Raw genomic sequence first — 21,441 nt, forward strand, 5'->3', positions numbered from 1 at the left:
AGAATGAGACTTCAAAAAACCTTTCAGTAATGTGCATTGTAAACAAAGCAAGGAATACTATGAGACGTAACTCCTTTAGGGTTTATCATAGATTAGTGTTTATCATTAAGGCAAGATGTTCAGTGTGCCACTAACCATAGAAAAAATAATTGTATGAAATGCATAGGGTAACTTAACCATTTTTGCTTTAAGGGGAAGATTTTAGAGTTGAACCATGGGGAGACATTTCTATCGTAAACAAATTTATATGAAAATGGTGGTAAATTTACCAACTTTATTGATGACTTATTTTTATTTGCTTTATGTACAGTAAATCATCATTACAATATTCTTGAAGCTAATAACTCTCCAACTCTTCAAACCTGTCTTTGTATGAGATGACATTATTGTACTTTTTGAGTTCTGTTTAATCTCTACTAAGGAAGAAAACTTAGTCTACAACATTTTGGAGAGTCTTTGGAGGCACACTGTAGGCAGCATTGAATGTAATCTTGAAGTGTAATTTTATCATGACTTTAGAATGGATCTCTACATAGTCATAACTGATTTTTTAGGCAAACTGATCCATGTAGGAATGAACCACTTGCAGTGCCAGTACCTGATTTTAAAACAATTCCTGTGGACGACTCTTATTTTAAAACAATTCCTGTGGACGACTCTTATTTTAAAACAGTTCCTGTGGACGACTCTTATTTTAAAACAGTTCCTGTGGACGACTCTTATTTTAAAACAGTTCCTGTGGACGACTCTTATTTTAAAACAGTTCCTGTGGACGACTCTTATTTTAAAACAGTTCCTGTGGACGACTCTTATTTTAAAACAGTTCCTGTGGACGACTCTTATTTTAAAACAGTTCCTGTGGACGACTCTTATTTTAAAACAGTTCCTGTGGACGACTCTTATTTTAAAACAGTTCCTGTGGACGACTCTTATTTTAAAACAGTTCCTGTGGACGACTCTTATTTTAAAACAGTTCCTGTGGACGACTCTTATTTTAAAACAGTTCCTGTGGACGACTCTTATTTTAAAACAGTTCCTGTGGACGACTCTTATTTTAAAACAGTTCCTGTGGACGACTCTTATTTTAAAACAGTTCCTGTGGACGACTCTTATTTTAAAACAGTTCCTGTGGACGACTCTTATTTTAAAACAGTTCCTGTGGACGACTCTTATTTTAAAACAGTTCCTGTGGACGACTCTTATTTTAAAACAGTTCCTGTGGACGACTCTTATTTTAAAACAATTCCTGTGGACGACTCTTATTTTAAAACAATTCCTGTGGACGACTCTTATTTTAAAACAATTCCTGTGGACGACTCTTATTTTAAAACAATTCCTGTGGACGACTCTTATTTTAAAACAATTCCTGTGGACGACTCTTATTTTAAAACAATTCCTGTGGACGACTCTTATTTTAAAACAATTCCTGTGGACGACTCTTATGAAAAGAAAATCTAAAAATTTCCTTCAAAATAATTTATGATCAGAAAACTTTAACACTCCAACCTTCCTATTGCATATGATGATTTGTTTGCAACTTAGAATGTACTATTGTACTTTTTTAAAAACACATCTTGATTGTGTTGAAGTAGCTCGATCTCCTCTTATTGTGAGATATATATATATATATATATATATATATATATATATATATATATATATATATATATATATATATATATATATATATATATATATATATATATATATATATATATATATATATATATATATATATATATATATATATATATATATATATATACCAGTCGATTGCTAAAGAAATGAAAGTAAAGCTCTTTCTCAACTTATGTGTTTACCAACTTTGGATCACATTTACAAAAGCTAAAATGCCGTAACTCATGAGAGAAATTCAACTTCTATTTGATAATAATAAGTGGTTTGTTCAAACAATTCAAAAGTGATTCTAAAATATCTAGCGATTCAGTTTTCCATCATTGAAATTTTCTGAACTGATGTTTTATCTTATAATTTGTCTTAACTTTGTGAAAAACAATGTTTATATGACTATTGATATAGTTAAGATAATCTGAATTTGCTTCATTATGTTCCAGAGTGAAGAAAATAGCACAGTGATATCATGGGTTCACGTTGTCAGTGATCCTTGTGCTGTTACCAACTATGCTTTTACGTACCCCTACACTTACACCGAACTGCAGACGATGTTGGAAAGTCTAGATCGTCGATTCCCGGCTGACTCCCCCGGTGTCTACTACCACAGAGAACTTTTAGTCTACTCATTAGACCAGTGGAGAGTAGACTTGCTTACTATCAGCTCTCACAAAGGGAAAAGTGATGACAGAGAACACAGGCTTCCTGGTCTCTTCCCTTTACCCGACCAACCACGTCCCTTTCGTTTTCCCACTAAAAAAGTTGTGTTTGTGTCTGCCAGAGTTCACCCAGGAGAGACATCTTCGAGCTTTGTCCTTAATGGCTTTCTAAACTTTATTTTGTCTAATGACCCACGTGCCGTAAAACTCAGAGACATGTTCGTTTTTAAGCTCATCCCCTTCCTTAATCCAGATGGCGTTGTTCGAGGCCATTATCGCACTGACCAGCGTGGGGTCAACCTGAATCGTGTCTATGTTGATCCATCGCCAATATTACACCCCACTATATATGCTGCTAGGCAGATTATCCTTTACCATCATCATGGGAAGGTGACTCCTATCGCAAGAGACATACCATCAGCACCCTCTACCACCGAATCAATCAGCGCTGCGAACACTGGTTCTAGCAGTGATGCCGATGTGTCTTGTAAGGGCCCTCCTGTCGTTATGGATGAAGACACCTGCCATAGTTTCAGTGATGTTCAGAGTGGAAAAGCCGGAGGTTTAGCCAGTGGCAGGATGAAGGCGGCCTCTCTCATGGAACTGGATGAACCCTCCGCTTCCGGATGGGATATTTCCAGCAATGTCTCAGTGGACGGCACCACTACACAAAGCAGTTCATTCCACCGAGGTTTGCATCCGAGCGAAGTGCACGACGATTGTTCTAACGTTTCAAGTATAAGTGAAGCGGAAACTGGGGTCACGAGCATGTTTGGTTCAATGGCTGCTGTGAGTGACTTCACCGATATAATTTCAAAGAATAATAGGAACTGTGCAGAGCGTAACAACCCTAGTGGTCACGAATGCACCACAGAAATTAGAGGTGTTGATTATGAAGGCAGTGATAAATCCCGTGATTTATTTGTGAAAGACTTCCATAAAGAAGAGAAAGATAAATTAAATAGATTCATTGGAGGAAACAGCGGGTTTGAGAAAGGTAATTTTTCGAGCCCTCTCGGGAAAGACTTCAATATTTGTGATAGTGTAAAACCCAGTAGGTTAACATCGTCTGCAAACGTCTTGCAGACTCCGAGTGTAATGCCATATTCCAGTGTTTCGTGTACAGTGTCTAGTCAATATTTTAAGACCGAAAATGTCCCCGAGAGTAAAGATTTAAGTGGTCCCCCACTCAGTACTTTTAAAAGGGACGTACCAAGTGAGAAAAGAGACGGTGGCATACCTTCCACATCTCATAGTCTGCCATGTAAAGCTTTGCCTTCAAACCTTAGTTCTTTGTCGAGCGTGCCGTCTACGAAAGAGATGTGCGGCATTGCAAGTAGCAGTGAAAGTGAAGCCGAATGTGGCCGACCTGGAAGGGAGGCTGAAAGTAACATTGAGGTCTTGGACGCTTCCTTGCATTTACCCTCTGATACATTTAACCCTAGGGTTAACCCTGTGACTGCAAGCATACCGAAGGAAACGCAGGTCTCCTCGGGTCTCTTCCTTTACGTGGATCTCCACGGCCATGCTTCCAAAAGAGGTGAGTGGGGTCTTCAGGTTGTGTTTGTTATATTTTAATTGTTAAGAATTTTTCTTCAGCTGAGTTGTTAACCTAAAGTTTTGTTGACAATGATAAAGTCAGTTTTTTTGGAACTAGTATATTACATACAGCACTGTAGTGTTAACCCTTTTACCCCCAGGCTATTTGGAAATTTCCAACCCTTAACCCCCAGGGGGTTATTTTTTTCCCAGCACATTTTGCAGTATATTCTTTTTAAATTGCTCTAACAGCCTTAATTTTTGTCATAAAGAGGTCCGGTTGGTCTCATTCTCTTAGAAAATACCTGAATTTTCTCAAAAAATTATAAAAAATATGAAGAAAAAATTTTTTTATATAATTTTTTTGCAAGGACGTACCGGTACGTCCATGGGGGTAAAGGGATGACTCTTATGAAACGTACCAGTATGTCCTTTGGCGGTAAAAGGGTTAAGTAGAGTATGTGCTTTATTTACCAAAAGGAATTTATATATATCATGTCAAACCAATTACAAACAAGCTTTTGCTGAAATTGTCTGTATTGCGGTTTTATATGAGTGTCTAGGTAGTTAAGAGAGTGAATTAGATTCACACACAATACATTACATACTGTACAAATATATATAGTTTTCCCTCCTTATCCTTATACTGTACAGTTTTGACCATTTAGTACAATTTAAAAAAAGTACTTTACAGTACTGTACTCAAAAATTCCCTTATACACCATCAAAAACATTGGCAAAAAATTAAATACCGATTGTTCTTGTGTGTCTTGCAAACCATCAAATTTTGGCCCAAAAGATAAATCAAGTATGTATATTATTATTATTATTACTATCCAAGCTACAACCCTAATTGGAAAAGCAAGATGTTATAAGCCCAGGGGCTCTAATAGGGAAAAATAGCCCAGTGAGGAAAGGAAATAAGGAAATAAATAAATGAAGAGAACAAATTAACAATAAATCATTCTAAAGAAAGTAATGTCAAAAGAGATATGTCATATATAAACTATTAACAACGTCAAAAACAAATATGTCATATATAAACTATAAAAAGACTCATGTCTGCTCAGGGGCCCCAACAGGTTAATTAGCCCTGTGATGAAAGGAAACAAGGAAAAATAGAATATTTTAAGAACAGTAACAACATGAAAATAAATGTTTCCTATATAAACTATAAAAACTTTAACAAAAGAAGGGGAAGAGAGAAATTAGAATAGTGTGCCCGAGTGTACCGTCAAGCAAGAGAACTCTAACCCTAAAGACAGTGGAAGACCATGGTACAGAGGCTATGGCGCACTACTTAAGACTTGAGAACAATGGTTTGATTTTGCACGGTTAGGAAATATACATTTTAAATATTAAACTTAGCCGGTGAATATATAATAGCTGACGTCTCGGACGGCTCGACAGATTCCAAAAACTCGTGAGCGATCGCCGTGAAGGTTGCGGGTGTGACCACCAGCGCCGACTATCGGCCAGATACCGCATATACTTGTCAATTTCTCCAGTTCTTCTCTGTCGGTCTTGTCGACAAGTTGGTTCCGCTCGCTTATGACCTTGAGTTTTCGACCGATTTGGTGAAGTACTTTATTTTGGTTGTTTATTGGCTTTCGCTGTGTCGGGTGTTTTCTTCAATTAAACTCTTGAAACCCTTTTTTTGGCTGGTGTTTATTGTTGATGAATTTGGTTTTGACTTGGATTTTCTCTGATTGTTCAAAATGGCTGACCCTTCTCCTGTATATCGCAAGTGTGCGAGGGATTGCAACAAACGTCTTCCCAAAGCCTCTATCGACCCTCATACTGTTTGTTCTAATTGCCGGGGTAAATCCTGCCTATTAGGAGATCGGTGTGAGGAGTGCGTGGTCTTGTCAGAATTTGACTGGCTTGAGTATGACAAATATACTCGTAAGCTTGAGAGAGATAGGGTGAGGAGAAGCTCCTCTAGATCTTTGGAATTTTCCTCCTCCCATGCCCCTGAACCTAATCCTTCCCCTGTAGTAGTTGTTCCTGAACCCCTTACTAGCACTCATGAACCTTCCATGCGGGATATGTTTCTAGCGATTCAAGCTTTAGGCGAAAAAGTTGAGTCCTTAGCATCGGACAGAAACCAACTCATGTCAGATGTTAAGTTGCTGAAGTGTCAGAGTGGTAAAACAGAAAATCTTAGTGATTAAGTGATAAGTGCGCAAAGTGTGTTTAGTGTTGCGACCGAGGGTCCTGTGTTGTTGCTAAAGGAGGGGTACAAAATATCTTTTGTACGGAGACCTCCTCTGGTAAAAGTTCCTATAGACCTCTCTCCCAGGTATCGAGAGGAGTCAAGGAGACAGGCACTACAGCTGCAGGTGTCTCAGTTGCTAGAGAAGGTAGCGGTGGTGAAAGTCTCGGACCTTCAATCACCGGGATTTTACAACCGTCTCTTCCTAGTCCCAAAGCATACAGGAGGTTGGAGGCCGGTGCTGGATGTCAGTGCGCTCAACGTTTTTGTTGTCAAAACAAAATTTACGATGGAGACCACGAAGTCCGTCCTAGCAGCGGTCAGAGAGGGAGACTGGATGGTCTCTCTCGACCTGCAGGATGCGTACTTCCACATTCCTATACACCCGGAATGTGGTGTACCAATTCCGAGCACTGTGGTTCGGCCTCAGACCTGCTCCTCTTGTTTTTACGAGGCTCATGAGAAATGTGGCAAAATTTCTACATTTATTGGGGATTTGAGCCTCCCTGTACCTGGACGACTGGCTGCTCAGAGCGTCGTCCCGTCATCGCTGTCTGCAGGACCTTCAATGGACGTTGGATCTTGCCAAGGAGTTGGGACTGTTGGTGAACTTAGAGAAGTCTCAGCTGACTCCCTCCCAAACGATTCTCTATTTGGGGATGGAGATTCACAGTCTAGCTTTTCGGGCTTTTCCGTCTGCCTCCAGGATAGATCAAGCCTTGCTCAAAGTCCGCCTCATGCTGAGAAAAGACCGTTGCTCTGTGAGAAGTTGGATGAGCCTCCTAGGGACGCTGTCATCCCTGGAACAATTTATCTCTCTAGGGAGACTTCACCTTCGCCCTCTCCAGTTCCATCTAGACTCCCATTGGGACAAGAACAAGACTTTGGAGGCTTTCTCAATCCCGATCTCCGAATCAGTAAAGACGTGCTTGAACTGGTGGGACAGCAATATAGGTCTTCGAGAGGGTCTGTCCCTGGCGGTCAAGAACCCAAACCACGTGTTATTTTCAGACGCGTCGGATTTGGGTTGGGGAGCGACTCTGGACGGTCTGGAATGTTCGGGTCTTTGGACGTCGGATCAGAGGAGCCTTCACATCAACTGCAAGGAGCTGTTGGCTGTTCACTTGGCCTTGACGAGTTTCGAGAGTCTTCTCCGAAACAAAGTGGTAGAAGTGAATGCGGACAACACCACAGCCTTGGCGTACATCTCCAAGCAAGGAGGCACTCACTCCCACACACTGTTCGTCATCGCAAGGGACCTCCTCATCTGGTCAAAAGATCGAGGCATCTCACTGTTGACGAGGTTCGTCCAGGGAAAATTGAACGTCTTGGCGGACTGTCTCAGTCGGAGAGGTCAGGTGATCCCTACAGAATGGACCCTCCACAAGGACGTGTGCAAGAGTCTTTGGATGACTTGGGGTCAGCCCACCATAGACCTCTTTGCGACCTCATTGACCAAAAGGCTCCCGACCTATTGCTCTCCAGTCCCAGATCCAGAGGCGGCTCACATAGATGCCTTTCTGTTGGACTGGTCTCACATGGACGCTTACGCATTTCCGCCGTTCAAGATCATCAACAAGGTTTTGCAGAAGTTCGCCTCTCACGAAGGGACAAGGTTGACGTTGGTTGCTCCCCTCTGGCCCGCGAGAGAGTGGTTCACAGAGGTACTTCAATGGCTGGTAGACGTTCTAAGGAGTCTACCTTTTATTATTATTATTATTATTATTATTATATGCTAAGCTACAACCCTAGTTGGAAAAGCAGGATGCTATAAGCCCAGGGGCCCCAACACGGAAAATAGCCCAGTGAGGAAAGGAAATAAGGAAAAATAAAATATTTTAGGAATAGTAACATTATTAAAATAAATATTTCCTATTTAAACTATGAAAACTTTAACAGAACAAGAGGAAGAGAAACTAAATAGAAAAGTGTGCTAGAGTGTACCCTCAAGCAAGAGAACTCTAACCCAAGGCAGTGTAAGACCATGGTACAGAGGCTATGGCACTACCTAAGAATAGAGAACAATGGTTTGATTTTGGAGTGTCCTTCTCCTAGAAGAGCTGCTTACCATAGCTAAAGAGTCTCTTCTACCCTTACCAAGAGGAAAGTAGCCACTGAACAATTACAGGGCAATAGTTAACCCCTTGGGTGAAGAAGAATTGTCTATTAATCACAGTGTTGTCAGGTGTATGAGGAAAGAGGAGAATCTGTAAAGGATAGGCCAGACTATTCGGTGTCTGTGTAGGCAAAGGGAAAGAACCGTAACCAGAGAGAAGGGTCCTATGTAGTACTGTCTGGCCAGTCAAAGGACCCCATAACTCTCTAGCGGTAGTATCTCAACGGCCGGCTGGTGCCCAAGCCAACCTACTACCTAAGGATGGATCTCTTACGGCAGCCCCACGTAAGGAGTCTTCATCAAAGCCTCCCCGCGCTTCGTCTGACTGCCTTCAGACTATTGAAAGACTCTCAAGAGCTCGAGGATTTTCGAAGGAGGCAGCCAGAGCGATCGCGAGGGCTAGGAGATCATCTACCATCAAGGTCTACCAGTCGAAGTGGGAGGTCTTTAGAGAGTGGTGCAAGTCATCCTCTATTTCCTCTTCCAGTACCTCTGTAGCCCAAATTGCAGACTTTCTCCTGCATCTGAGAAATGTTCGCTCCCTCTCTGCTCCCACTATTAAGGGCTACAGGAGCATGTTGGCGTCTGTGTTCAGACATAGAGGCTTGGATCTGTCAAATAATAAAGATCTCCAAGATCTCCTTAAGTCCTTCGAGACCTCTAAGGAGCGTCGTATGTCAACTCCTGCTTGGAACTTAGACGTGGTCCTAAGGTTCCTAATGTCCGACAGGTTTGAGCCATTGCATTCAGCCTCCCTGAAGGATCTCACCCTCAAGACGCTTTTTTTGGTGTGCTTGGCTTCGTCTAAAAGGGTCAGTGAGATCCATGCCTTTAGTAAGAACATCGGCTTCTCTACAAATAAAGCCACATGTTCACTTCAACTTGGTTTTTTGGCCAAGAATGAACTGCCTTCTCGTCCTTGGCCTAAATCTTTTGAAATACCTTGTCTGTCAGAGATCGTAGGCAACGAGGTTGAAAGAGTACTGTGCCCAGTTAGAGCTCTTAAGTTTTATTTGGCTCGTACTAAACCATTACGAGGTGGTTCTGAGGCCTTATGGTGCTCCGTTAAGAAGCCCTCATTGCCCATGTCTAAAAATGCTCTATCGTACTTTATTAGATTTTTAATCCGGGAGGCACATTCTCATTTAAATGAGAAAGATAGTTGTTTGCTTAAGGTCAAGACGCACGAAGTGAGAGCAATAGCAACTTCAGTTCTACCACTACATTCCCTTAATCCCAATATCCTTTTAATCCTATCTTGAAATGTTTTTAATCTTGTCTTGGGTTGTACGGAAGACTAGGAAGTCTTTCGCATCCTTTTTGATTTGGCGGGTGGTCAAATGTCGTTTCTTGAGAGCGCCCAGATTAAGGGTATTGATGAGGTCCTGTTATAAGGGTGTGCGCCCTGGATATAACAGCTCCTGGGAGTCTTTCAGCATCCTGAGAGGATGGCTGGGCTTTGTGAGGAAAGCGGACTAATGAGGCAGAGTAATCGTCAGAGTCAGCTTCCTTACCAGGTACCTATATTTAAGTGGGTTTTTTATGATATAATTGTCAAAAACTCATGAGCATATACGCCTTCATTGTATTAATACTGGTCTCTACCCACCACCATGGGTGTGAATCAGCTATTATATATTCACCGGCTAAGTTTAATATTTAAAAATGATATTTTGATTATAAAATAAATTTTTGAATATACTTACCCGGTGAATATATAAATTAAAGGCCCTCCCTTCCTCCCCGATAGAGACCTAGCGGACTGAGAAGAACTGGAGAAATTGACAAGTATATGCGGTATCTGGCCGATAGTCGGCGCTGGTGGTCACACCCGCAACCTTCACGGCGATCGCTCGCGAGTTTTTGGAATCTGTCGAGCCGTCGGAGACGTCAGCTATTATATATTCACCGGGTGAGTATATTCAAAAATTTATTTTATAATCAAAATATCATAATTACCATAAAAATTTGATTTCCTTTATTTATAGCTTTAAGGTTGATACATATGGAAAGGTTGGGAAAATAAATCTTTCCAAATTCTACTACAGTACAGTAATACCTCACAACATTAAATTAATTCGTTCTGGAGTGGCTTTTGTAAAGTGATTTTTTTGTGTTGCGAGTCACATTTCACAGGCAAATAGCCTAATTCGTTCCAAACCCTACAAAACACCGTATTAAATCTCATAGTAAAGCTACAGTATAACCACAATGAAATACTGTACAGACAAATACATTTGAACCATTCAATATACCTAAACTAATAGTTAACCCTTTTACCCCCAAAGGACGTACTGGTACGTTTCACAAAACCCATCCCTTTACCCCCATGGACGTACCGGTACGTCCATGCAAAAAAATGCTATAAATATTTTTTTTTTTTTCATATTTTTGATAATTTTTTGAAAAAATTCAGGCATTTTCCAAGAGAATGAGACCAACCTGACCTCTCTATGACAAAAATTAAGGCTGTTAGAGCAATTTAAAAAAAATATACTGCAAAATGTGCTGGGAAAAAAATAACCCCTTGGGGGTTAATGGTTGGAAATTTCCAAATAGCCTGGGGGTAAAAGGGTTAATACCTGTAAATCAAGTAGTTATTACAACATAATGTAATAATAAACGTGTTGGGTTTGCAATGAGACAACGTCCTGGTGACCGAACTTTATTATAAGATACTCAAGAGCCGACTGACTCGCAACAGCGTATGCAGATGCATGCTCGGCAGCGCATGGCTGAGAAACATATCATACACATATCGTACTCCCCCCCCTCGAGATTATACTTATACATGGCAAATTAAATAAAAGGGGTAAATACCGAAACATATCGTACACATGACGTACATCCCCCTCAAGAACATACTTATACATGGCAAAAATAAAAGAGGGAAATGTCACTAGATCAATGAGAAATGAGAGAAAAAAAAATTAAAGCTAACTTTTTGATACATACATACATATACCAAAGGCACTTCCCCCAATTTTGGGGGGTAGCCGACATCAACAAGAAACAAACAAAAAAGGGGACCTCTACTCTCTACGTTTCTCCTGGAGGAACTTTTTGATACATACACAAAAACAAAATCAAATTCATAAATTCTCTGGAAAGAAATATCAATTCCTGATGCAATTGCATACAACAGATAACATCATTCTACAAAGTCTTTGAGCCACTTGGGTTTACTGGCGGCCCTTCTCGGCCTAGTAACGACGTTGGGCTCCTGTATGGGGTGTGTTAAATGTTCAGTTGGGGTATGGCTTGCGGAGGTCTCGTGCTGAGACACGGGCGTGCCAGAGGGCAAACCGATGACTCTCAAGTGTCGTCTATTCCTCGTCTATTCCTTTTTGACAGCCTGCCGCTCCCGTTGAGCTTAACGGTGTACTGACGATGGGGCTTTGTTTCCGTTACTGTGCCCGATCTATCCCACTGCTTGGTAGCTTGGTTTTGTATGCGTACATGGGTACCTAGTTTGATGGGCGGCAGTCTTCTGGTAGTGCCAGGGATGCGCATAACCTCCTGCGACCTTGCCACTTGTAACTCCCTTCGACGTATCGTCTGCCTCCAATATCTGTCTACTAACAGGTGTCTCCTGGTCGTCGGTACCCCATCGCGCAGCTGGTGACCCGTTGCAAGCTGAGACGGTGACTTGTTAATCTCCCTGAGAGGAGTGTTGAGATACTGAAGTATCGCCAAGGCCGTTTTGTCCGACTCAAGGGCTCCACCCTTTAACGCGTTTTCTCGGAGTAGCCTCTTTGCCGATTTGACAGCTGCTTCTGCCCTGCCATAGACTGGGGATACTGGGCTGACGACAGCCGGACCCTGACTCCCCATCTCCTGTAGAAGGCCTCCATCTCCTCGCTGGCCAAGTTTGTACCTCCGTCAGTTGATATTTGTTCTGGGGCTCCCTAACGCGAGAAATATGATCGAAGGTGATTGCTGATTTTGTTAGATGTGGCACCATTGGGGAAATTAGCTGCTTCTAACCAACCTGTTAGTCTATCTGCATATACCATGTATACACTGCCTTCTATCTGGAACATACCTGCAATGACTTGCTGAAAGGAGTATTCCGCAGGCGGCGTGTGCATCATTTCTTCAGGAGGCAGTGAGGGGGCGTGTTCGTCGCATGAAGTGCATTGGGCACGGCGATGCTGAAGGTCCCCTTCTATTCCCGGCCAATAGACCGACTGCCTGGCCCTTCAAAGCATAGAGTCGAGGCCTTGGTGTCCTGTGTGTAGGTTAGCGGCTACCTGGCGGCGTAAATCCTCGGGGATAACCAAACGAACACATCCTTGGTCCACTGAGTATGTCACCAGATCCTGGTTGATGGATAGCCGGTCCCGAACGCTGAAGAAGGGACGAAGGCAGGCAAGTTCTTGCGATTTCTGTTGGGGCCAGTCGCCCGCTGCAACCCTGGCAAGCAAGAGCTGATATACAGTACAGGGTCGTTAGATGCGGCGCTCCTGACGCAGTCTTCATCCAACACGATGATGTCCAGTTCCAAGGCGGCCACGGTTGCATATGCCACTGCCACTTGAATGTCGTCCTCCAAATCCACGTCGGAAGCTGCGTGGGGTGCTCGCATGGTCGAGTACTTTGAAAGAAAATCCACGGCAGTGTTCCTTTTTCCGGGCAGGTACTTCATGTGGAACTTGGTTGAATAATCTTGGGATGACGACGTCCTTGAGGGCTCTGTCACCCAGCAGTTTGACGAGTGGACGGTGGTCCGTGATGATGGTGAGATTAGGACACCCAATTAGAAACAACCTGGCCTTCCGCAAGCACCAGGTAACTGCCAGGGCTTCTCCTTCTACAGGGGCATACCCAGCTTCAGAGGGGGTGAGGTGTCGACTACCACTCAGGGCAAGGGGCTGTCAGCTGACTGACAACTGCAATACTGCTGAAGGACTACGGAACCGATGCCTGCCTTGCTCCAATCCGTCATTATCGTCGTAGGGCGTGTCTTGTCGTAATATGCCAAGCCGTCCTTGGCTAATTGACAGATGACCTCCTGTGCCTGCCGGAGTTTGTCACGTAGCTGGCTATCCCAGTAGACGTTTTTTCCGGTGGGTTTTCTGAGGAAGTCCCTAAAGGGCTCCATAATGGGCGCCGTTGCAGGAAAAGGGAGCTAATTGATTCACGAATCCGAACCACGACCTAATATCCTTGATGGAGGGCTTCCCTGGCATATGGAAGTTACGAATGGCGTCTAGTCGTTCATCTGCGGGCTTGTATGACTCCCATCCCAGGTGATAACCGACGAAAGTAACCTCTCTCTTGCAGAATTTAAACTTCTCGGGCTTGATTGTGATACCTGCAGAGGCACACGTTGACAGGAATTCATATACATGCCAGAACGCCTCTTCGATGCTGTGATCGTATAGGAAAGTGTCGTCAATGCATTTATGTTTCTGGTGATGTCTTGCAGGGCATCATCGAACCTTTTTGTGTATGTGTCGGATGCTGAACAGTGACCCATGGGTGTTCTACGATAACGCTATTGTCCCCATGGGGTGATGAAGGTCATGAGTGGGCGGCTGTCCTCGTCCAATTCCACTTTATGGAAACCCCAGTGGGCATCCGCCGTAGGCTTGTACGTGTGAATGGAGATGCTTGAAATCATGGCGAAGGGTGCCAGTGTATGATGAGTCACACAAAGACAGTGGGCGTTGAGGCGCTGGAAGTCTACTGTGTGGCAAGGTTGGCCCATCTTCTTAGCTACGATGACCATCCTCACATACCAGTCTACTGTGTGGCAAGGTTGGCCCATCTTCTTAGCTACGATGACCATCCTCACATACCATAACTCTTTAGCTATGGTAAGCAGCTCTTCTAGGAGAAGGACACTCCAAAATTAAACCATTGTTCTCTAGTCTTGGGTAGTGCCATAGCCTCTGTACCATGGTCTTCCACTGCCTTGGGTTAGAGTTCTCTTGCTTGAGGGTACACTCGGGCACTCTATTCTATCTTATTTTTTTTTTCTTCCTCTTGTTTTTTTGAAATGGTGTGTTGGGCAGGCTTAATAGAAGGGCCATGGATGCCTGGTGGTTTATCAAGAGGTTGTCTTTTCCTTTTTCTGATTTTTTCTTCTCAAAACCATCCTTACTGTCCTCCCTTCAGTTGAAGTGGCTATCCTGGAGGGTATTTAGCCTTGCATGGTGTATCGGCTCCTCCATGTTGACCAGTTTTTCCGACTTTTTACTATAGTCTATGGGTATCATCAATCACTTTTTTTATTATTCTGTACATATTGTTTTTGTTATAATTCTTGTTAATCTAGTTTTTAAGTATGATGTCTCTTTCTTATTTCTATTAATTCTTATGCTGTCTGGAGACATTGAGCAAAATCCGGGACCAGTACGTCCTAGATTTCGTCAATGTCGTCTTCTGTATTGCAATATTCGTGGTCTTCATGCAAATATCCAAGACCTTACAGTTGCGTCCAGACAGTATGATATTCTTTTGTGCTCAGAAACTTTGGTTTCTAATATGAGGCACTCATCTGAGCTCCTTATAACTGGTTTTAAGAAGCCAATAATGCTGAAACGTGATGCCATTCCTAGGGCCAGGGGAATGGCGGTGTATATTAGGACCGAGTACCCTGCTTCTCATAAGTCCTGCTATCAATGTGGATGTCATGAGATTCAGGTAATAAAAGTTTGTGGCAGGCATAACAACTTTTATTTGTGTTCGATCTACCGGAATCCAGACATGGATGATTCTATCTTCGATTGTCTTCTTACCATTATGGCTAAGATACAAGAAGATGATAGAAAGGCTTCTTTTGTCTTTGTTGGTGATTTTAATGCTCACCATAGGGAGTGGTTAAGTTCTATCTCTCCTACCGATCGCCATGGCTTAAGAGCTTTAGACTTTGCCTCTGAATCAGGCTGTGAGCAAATCATAAATGAAGCTACTCACAGGTCTGGTAATTGCTTGGACCTCGTATACACTGACTCCCCTGGCGTTATAACTAGTAAGGTTGATTCTCCAGTCGGGACTTCTGATCATGCCTTGATTTCATTATTAGTGAAGACTGAGCAGCCTGTCCCTGATATATCATATTCCTGTAAAATTTATATGAAATCCCAAGCAGACTGGAATGGGATTTTGCATGATCTTTTGTGCTTGAATTGGTCACAATTATATAATAGTGTAGATCCTGTTGTCTCTTTGAATGAGAATCTAGTCAACATAATTGATAGGCGTATCCCTTCTCGTGTGCTAAGGTACCGAATGAAGGACAAACCGTGGTTCAATGATGATTGCAGACGTGCTTATTTGGAGAAGCAGGAGGCCTATCACCTTTGGAAGGGTAACAGATCAGATTTGACCTGGAACAACTATACTCAGCTTCGAGCTTTTGCTCAGAGAGTTTATGCCTCAACTGAAAAGGAGTACAATTTAATCATAAAAGAAACCCTCTCTGGTACAACTCAGGAACATAAATGGTGGTCTACCCTTAAATCTGCACTCTTTGGTGTAGATGCAGCAGTTCCTCCTTTACTTAAACCAGATGGCTCAGTCACTCACTGTCCAAAGGAAAAGGCAACCCTTTTGGCTGATGTTTTTGACAGTAAACAGAGTAATGAAAAACTTGAACTTCCTCATTCCTGTTTTCCTGAGGCTAAACTAACTAGTTTAGCTTTTCGATCTCGTGAGATTAAAGCTCTGTTGATGGACCTTGATGCTTATGGAGGTGTAGACCCAAATGGTATTTTTCCTTTGTTTTTTATAAAGACCGCAGATTTCTTAGCTCCAAAGTTATCTGTTATTTTGCGCAAGTTAGCAAGAAGAGGAGCTTTTAGCACTTGTTGGAGAATTGGTAATGTTACTCCTCTATGTAAATGTGTTTGTGGTAGCTCAAGTCCCACTGATTACCGCCCAATTTCCATAACTCCCATATTATCTAAAGTTTTTGAACGTCTTCTGGCAAAACGTCTTAATAGGTTTGCTGAAGGTAATCATCTATTCCCTAGTTTGCAATTTGGTTTTCGTAAAGGCCTTGGAGCATGTGATGCCCTTCTTACAATCTCCAATGCAGTACAGAAATCCCTTGATTGTGGTCGTGAAGTTCGTATGATTGGCCTTGATTTTAGTGCTGCCTTTGACCGTGTTAATCATGAGGCCCTTGTTTTCAAACTGAAACAGTTGGGAGTGGGTGGGTCGTTTCTTAGCATTATTATTGATTTTTTAAGTAGTAGATCTCAAAGAGTAGTTGTTGATGGGCACCATAGTGAGTATAGGAATGTGATATCCGGTGTTCCACAGGGTAGTGTTCTTGGCCCATTACTTTTCATACTATATACACATGACATGTGGTTTGGCCTAGAAAATAAGCTTGTTGCATATGCAGATGATGCTACTCTCTTTGCATCAATTCCATCCCCTGAATGTAGACCTGGGGTTGGTGAATCCCTTAATAGAGATCTAGCTAAAATTAGTGTATGGTGCAAGTTATGGGGTATGAAGTTGAATCCTAACAAAACTCAAAGTATGATTGTAAGTAGGTCAAGGACGGTGGCTCCTCAACATCCGGATCTCAGTATTGATAATGTTTCTTTAAATTTGTATGACTCTTTCAAAATTTTAGGTGTGATTCTCGACAGCAAATTTACTTTTGAGAAACATATAAGGTCTGTGTCTTCTTCAATTGCACAAAAAATTGGCTTATTGAGAAAGTCTTTTAAGATATTCGGTGATCAATCTATTCTGAAGAAGTGTTTTAATTCTTTCATTCTACCTTGTTTTGAGTATTGTTCTCCTGTCTGGTCTTCAGCTGCTGATTCTCATCTTAATTTGTTGGACAGAAACTTACGGTCTATTAAATTTCTTATTCCTGATCTAGATATTAATCTCTGGCACCGTCGTTCAATTAGTTCATTATGCATGTTGCATAAGATTTTTCATAACTCTGACCATCCTTTACATTCAGATCTCCCTGGACAATTCTATCCTGTTCGTAATACTAGGCTGGCAGTTAATTCTAATAGCCAGGCCTTTTCCATCATAAGACTCAATACCACGCAGTACTCTAGAAGTTTTATTCCAGCTGTTACCAAGTTGTGGAATGATCTTCCTAATCGGGTTGTTGAATCAGTAGAACTTCAAAAGTTCAAAGTTGGAGCAAATGCTTTTTTGTTGACCAGGCGGACATGAGTCTTTTTATAGTTTATATATGACATACAGTATTTGTTTTTGAAGTTGTTAATAGTTTATATATGACATATCTGTTATGACGTTGTTACTTTTTTTAGAATGATTTACTGTTAATTTGTTCTCTTCACTTATTTATTTCCTTATTTCCTTTCCTCACTGGGCTATTTTTCCCTATTGGAGCCCCTGGGCTTATAGCATTTTGCTTTTCCAATTCGGGTTGTAGCTTGGATAGTAATAATAATAATAATAATAATAATCCCCCACTGGGACTGGTTCTATCATGCCCTTCCGAACGTCCTCGACAAGTTGGGCCTTGACCTCCTCTTCCCAATGCTTAGGGATTGTTGCGGGCGTGTTACAGGCATAAGGCACGGCATCAGGCAACAAATGGATGTGGTGCTCCTTGCCCGTCATTACAGGTAAAGGTTCCCTGGTTGTGTTAAAGATTGTTGATGAGAAATGCTGTACAGTGAACCCTCGTTTATCGCGGTAGATAGGTTCCAGACCCGGCCACGATAAGTGAAAATCCGCGAAGTAGTGACACCATATTTACCTATTCATTTAACATGTATATTCAGACTTTTAAAACCTTCCCTTGTACGTAGTACTGTTAACAAACTACCCTTTAATGTACAGAACACTTAATGCATGTACTACAGTACCCTAAACTAAAACAGGCACAAATATTAAAGGCGATTTTATATCATGCGTTTCCTAAACACGCCAAAAAGCATGATAAAAAATGGCAACCAATGTTTTGTTTACGTTTCTCTGATCATAATGAAGAAACAAACGCATTTACTGTACACATCTGTCTATAGGTTAGTTTTTGCATCGATTATATTGATTATTCAGTACAGTATGTTGATTTTGTTATTACCAATATGTATATATAAATGGGTTATGAAAAAAATCCGCGAAGTGGTGAATCCGCGATGGTTGAACCGCGAAGTAGCGAGGGTTCACTGTAATAACCATTCCTCAAGTCTTGGTATATTCTCCTCCACAGGCCGGATGGGTAAGGTGGCTGGCTTCATTGTCTTAGGGGAGTTAGGCCATGCGATTTCTTCATTAAGCACATCAGCTGATGCAACGAGATGGTAGGGGTGAGGGAAGCCAGGTGGTACTATTCCCAGCTCCTTACAAGCATTCAGCGATATATAGAAGTTCTTGGCCATCGGCACAAAGTAAACCTCTTGCTTCGTGCGTCGCCCACCTGTATCAATGAAGGATGCCGTTGATCCGAGACATCTCACTCGGAGATTAGCTACGTCCCTCAGACCTGTTCGCGGCTGCAACTCCAGGGATTTATTTCCAGTCTTGAAAGAATTATGGGTCCAGCAACGCAGATCTGTACTCCTGTATCTGCTACGACGAGTGTAGATATTGAATTCCCGTTCCTATGGGAAACACAAGCCTCGATTGTAGGGTGGGGGGAGAGGTGTGTGTCTGCAATAATCACTAAACTCGAGGCAAGCAGCGCTTTCTTCGTACTTCTGCAGCATTTCTGAAAGTGCCCTACCTTTTGGCATCCGTGGCACGTCATACCTTTTGCTGGGCACGACGCTCGACCAAACGGATGGCGCCCCCCACAATTTCCGCAACGCTTTGCATTAAAATTGCCGCGCAACACCGCGACATCTGGCTCTACGTCATCACTGCCTGTGACGTCATCACTCGAGGCGCCAGCAGACTCCCTCTCACCGATAGCAACGCGCGGGACACTTTCAACGTCTTGGCGTGCAGCTTTGAAAGTGCAGCACAGTGCCTGAAGGGCATCTACACTTTTAAATGTATCACATGCCTGAAAAACGTGCCTTTTTAATACAGGGTCACTGAGGCCTACCATTATTTTCCGCAACAGCATGTATTCTATCAAGCACTCCCCGCCTTTAGGACACTGAAAATCACAGTCGGTGGCCTTCTGAGCACACCTCAAAAAATAGCCGCTCACTGACTCCTCGCGTCCCTGTGTGTAGGCAAAGAATTCAGACCACTGCACTGCCTGATTCGACAACTGCAACATAATAGTCCTGATGGTGTCCAGAGCCGCGTCTGGGGCGAGGGCGTTCCATTTGGCATCTGAATACCGAGCGTCCAGCGCACGTTGCAACGCCGGCACACAGTTGAGCCTAATGGGCCGGACAACATGGAACTTGTTAAGGTGGATCCAACACGTCATCGAATGTCTCCAGGATCTGAACGCTGCCGAGGACATTACCGCATCACACTTCTCAGGGGCAGCAGAGACAGGAACTTTAATCGCACGTGCTCCGGAACCGGGAAGGGCATCATGAAGGGAACGGATGGCGTGTTGCTGGTCTTCAATTAACGTCTGTGCTTGCATCACGGCCTTTGACAAGGCCCTTGGCATCGCAGGTGAGGCACGCCTCGGCGTGGCCTGGGGTGGTCAACGTATCTGGGGCATGGCTTGGTTCTAATCCTACTCACTGCGCCATGTTGGGTTTGCAATGAGACAACGTCGTGGTGACCGAACTTTATTATAAGATACTCAAGAGCCGACTGACTCGCAACAGCGTATGCAGATGCCGAGAAACATATCGTACAAAATGGAAAAGAATACAACACATACAGTACAATACTGTACATTTACTAAATATACAGTTCCATGTGTACTGTACTATTATAGTTACCCCAATTATAGACTACAGCTACATTTTCTGTTGTCTGAACCCATTTTTTTTCAATTCTTTTGTGATGGGTGACTATTTTATTCTCGGCCTGGCTGGCAAATCTTTTATTAAAGTGAGTCATAAAGATATTCGCATTTCGTTTTGCAGCTTGAAAATTTCATAAGAAGATTCCTTCGTGTAGAGAGGTATGACTGTATATGGTATAAAAATGATTTTGCCATTTGAAAATTGAATGCTAAACTTCTGTATTTCATTTTCAGGTATTTTTATCTATGGCAACTGGTATGAAGATCCATCTGTGATGGTAGAGAATATGCTTTTACCAAAATTGATGGCTGTGAATTGTCCAAACTTTGACTTTGCTGCCTGCAACTTCTCTGAAAGGAACATGTATCTCAAGTAAGTTTTACTGTACAGTACAGTACTTGAATTTTTTCATATGTTTATTCTCCTCTATTATTATTCGTTTGTCATTGAGCATCATTGAAGTTTACCCAACTTATTAATGCATCGTCAATCATAGCAGCCAGTGGCTTGATTTTGAAGTGTCCTTCTCCTAGAAGAGTTGCTTACCAAAGCTAAAGAGTGTTTTCTACCCTTACAAAGAGGAAAGTAGCCACTGAACAATTACAGTACAGTAGTTAACCTCTTGGGTGAAGTAGAAATATGCCATTTATGCTGTTTTGAATATTTCATGTCATTTTTCTTAGGGATCGTCGTGATGGTATGAGCAAAGAGGGTTCGGGTCGGGTGGCTATAATGAGAGCAACAGGTCTCCTGCGTTCTTACACTCTAGAATGTAATTATAATACTGGACGTACTTACAACCCAACGCCACCCTCCCCTCTCGATCCCCGGAAGAATCCTCAGACTTCCCTGCCTACACCTCCAAAGTACAACCCGTCTGTTTTTGAAGATGTAAGTACAAACGAAATGGAATTTTTTTACTTTCTATCATAAGTGCACCAAATTTTATTTTTTTTATGATGTTCATACTCTTATGCTTCAGTTACTATTTGTCAAATTATGTTTTTTTATAATCTACCTATGATGGTACTTTTGCTTTTTTCAATGTTCTTCAGATTTTCAGGAAAACGATAGTGGATTCTCATCATGAAATATATAAAGTGTTTAGAAAAGATTGAATGTCATCATACTTGCAATTAAGTACAAGAATCCTTATATGGTAATTGTCTTTCTGTGACACTTTAGTGTGCCTTATGCTGCACTCTCTTGATAGCACTGAAAGTTCTTTGCATTACAACTTAAGCCCAGATGCCTTTCTTTCCATCCTTTGGTCTTATTCTGCTTAACCATATAACTTTAAATCACAGTTTAAAGAGCCATGTGAGAGTCTAGAAATATGAAAGTACAGTACAGTATGTTGGAACTTGAAAAGTCTAGATAAATAAGGGCCAGATCCTGCCTGAATATTTTCAAAGTTTTATGTTAGGTTACCCTACA

At 42.1% G+C, this 21,441-nt stretch overlaps 1 protein-coding gene across 1 annotated transcript in view; it reads left to right on the plus strand.

The window, feature by feature from the left end:
* Positions 1-21,441, plus strand: part of LOC137622227 (cytosolic carboxypeptidase-like protein 5) — a 48,778-nt gene that overhangs the window by 20,866 nt on the left and 6,471 nt on the right. Inside the window, exons 5-7 of the mRNA XM_068352722.1 lie at positions 2,076-3,831; positions 20,238-20,376; positions 20,688-20,895. Of these exons, the coding sequence (XP_068208823.1) occupies positions 2,076-3,831; positions 20,238-20,376; positions 20,688-20,895 (2,103 nt within the window). The remainder of the gene's footprint in view (positions 1-2,075; positions 3,832-20,237; positions 20,377-20,687; positions 20,896-21,441) is intronic.

This window comes from Palaemon carinicauda, chromosome 29 (genome assembly GCF_036898095.1).
Source record: "Palaemon carinicauda isolate YSFRI2023 chromosome 29, ASM3689809v2, whole genome shotgun sequence".
In the NCBI taxonomy this organism is placed as follows: Eukaryota; Metazoa; Arthropoda; class Malacostraca; order Decapoda; family Palaemonidae; genus Palaemon; species Palaemon carinicauda.